The sequence below is a fragment of the Nelumbo nucifera genome, chromosome 2 (assembly GCF_055504915.1).
Source record: "Nelumbo nucifera cultivar China Antique chromosome 2, China Antique-T2T, whole genome shotgun sequence".
Taxonomy (NCBI): domain Eukaryota; kingdom Viridiplantae; phylum Streptophyta; class Magnoliopsida; order Proteales; family Nelumbonaceae; genus Nelumbo; species Nelumbo nucifera.
In genome coordinates, this window is record NC_142650.1 from 38226374 (window position 1) to 38228331 (window position 1958).

Genomic DNA, 1958 nt, shown 5'->3' on the forward strand with positions numbered 1-1958 from the left:
GATCAATCAATGAACCATCATTAGTTCCAACTTGAATTTCATCGATCTAGCTAGTCTAATAACACCATGGCTGCTCTTTCTTCCTCTGCTGTTTCAGCAATGCTGCTTGTCCTTCTAGCTAGCTTTTTCATGGCTACCTCTGCTAGTACTTTCTTCCAAGACTTCGACATTACTTGGGGCGACGGTCGTGCAAAGATTTTCAACAATGGGAAACTTCTTACTCTGTCCCTCGACAAAGCCTCTGGTTGTGGCTTTCAATCCAAGAGGGAATATCTCTTTGGAAGTATCGACATGCAGCTTAAGCTTGTTCCTGGCAACTCTGCTGGAACTGTTACTGCCTACTATGTGAGCTCCGACTTCTTTGTGTGATCATATGATTCATCTCTTTTCCATGCAACAAGGTCCTTAGACTGACATCTATGTGTACGCGTCTTGTGTTGCAGTTGTCATCTCAGGGCCCAAATCATGATGAAATTGACTTTGAATTCTTGGGGAACCTCAGTGGAGATCCTTACATTCTTCACACTAACGTTTTCAGCCAAGGGAAGGGAAACAGAGAGCAGCAGTTTTTCCTCTGGTTCGACCCCACCAAAGATTTCCATACCTACTCAATTCTCTGGAACCCCCAAAGTATAATGTAAGCACCAATCCATTCGGTATGCATGGATTAACAATTTTCTGTACTGTTTTTCTGAAACTTGCTTGTTTTGTCTTCTCTTTTCAGATTCTCTGTGGATAGAATTCCCATCAGAGAGTTCAAGAACTTAGAGCCGATTGGCGTTCCTTTTCCTAAAAACCAGCCGATGAGAATCTACTCCAGTCTCTGGAATGCCGACGACTGGGCCACGAGGGGCGGACTCATCAAGACAGACTGGACTAAAGCTCCATTTACTGCATCTTACAGAAACTTCAAAGCAAATGCTTGTGTCTGGTCATCTGGGGCTTCGTCTTGCAGTTCCCAGTCATTGGTCTCCACAGTCAACTACAACAAAGCCTGGTTATCACGGCAACTGGATTCCACAAGCCAAGAGAAGATGAGATGGGTACAGAGGAATTACATGATTTACAACTATTGCACCGACACAAAACGCTTCCCTCAAGGCCTCCCTCCAGAATGTGTCCACACCAACTGAAAAGGATTTCAAGTTTCAATACTAAAATCAAATCTAGCTAGGCTTTGTGTGCAGTACTCCATTCATTCATTCATTTTCTCTTACCTCTTTTTCGTTTTTTTAATCTCCAAACCAAAATACTTTTATTCATCATTTTCTTTGTTGCTATAAAACTGTATTGTACGTTGATGAATTTTATCCATGGTTGAGCTGGGTCAAACTGACCTGTCTATCTAAGCAATGAGCAGTCTGGTTTCTAGAACATTTATGTAACTTTACAATCAGCAACCGTTTCCATGACGAAGTTTCTAATTCTATGTATTATGTAATTTGTCTGGTTTGAACGTTGCATTCACGCATAAGTTGGTAGAGATTGTTTCACAAAGAAAGCAATTCTTGTTACCATAGGTTGTTTTTGCCATGTCACGTTTACAACTTCTATTACCTTTCTCATAGCTGACTTCTAGCTAACGAACCTAATCACCTTAGCCTAACAGTTCGGTCATCCATGTATTCAAATTTAAATGCGTAATTTGTATTCAAATTCAAGGGAAAATCTATGATTCCAAAAAGGTATCATGTTCAAAGGTACTAACCAAACAGAAAATCTCCACATAAATTTGGTTCAATACTAGAAGTTCTGTCGGAAAGAGAGAGACTTGCAGAGGCAGAGGTATTAGGGTCAGTGGACCCGCGAGGGATGTCCACGTGGCAAAATCAGTGGGGCTGTTCCTTTGGGGTGGTGAGAAGTTTTCAAGCGAAGCATTCAGGAGGTTTGAAGAAGAAGCGGAAGAGGCGAGCATAAAGGGAGAATATCCAAAGTAATCCTTGCCATCTTCCTCATTT

The 1958-nt window shown here is 41.6% G+C and overlaps 1 protein-coding gene across 1 annotated transcript; it reads left to right on the forward strand.

Annotated features, from left to right (window-relative positions):
* Positions 1-1464, forward strand: LOC104599116 (xyloglucan endotransglucosylase protein 7-like). Its single transcript, XM_010261499.3, has 3 exons — positions 1-345; positions 444-637; positions 725-1464. The coding sequence occupies exons 1-3, from the start codon at positions 67-69 to the stop codon at positions 1131-1133; spliced, it is 882 nt and encodes a 293-aa protein (XP_010259801.1). The 5' UTR covers positions 1-66; the 3' UTR covers positions 1134-1464.
* Positions 1465-1958: the final 494 nt, after the last annotated feature.

Coding starts and splice junctions, on each gene's coding strand:
- LOC104599116 (XM_010261499.3), top strand. CDS start 67: ATGGCTGCTCTTTCTTCCTCTGCTGTTTCAGCAATGCTGCTTGTCCTT. Junction 346..443: donor GAACTGTTACTGCCTACTAT/GTGAGCTCCGAC, acceptor CTTGTGTTGCAG/TTGTCATCTCAGGGCCCAAA. Junction 638..724: donor TGGAACCCCCAAAGTATAAT/GTAAGCACCAAT, acceptor TTCTCTTTTCAG/ATTCTCTGTGGATAGAATTC.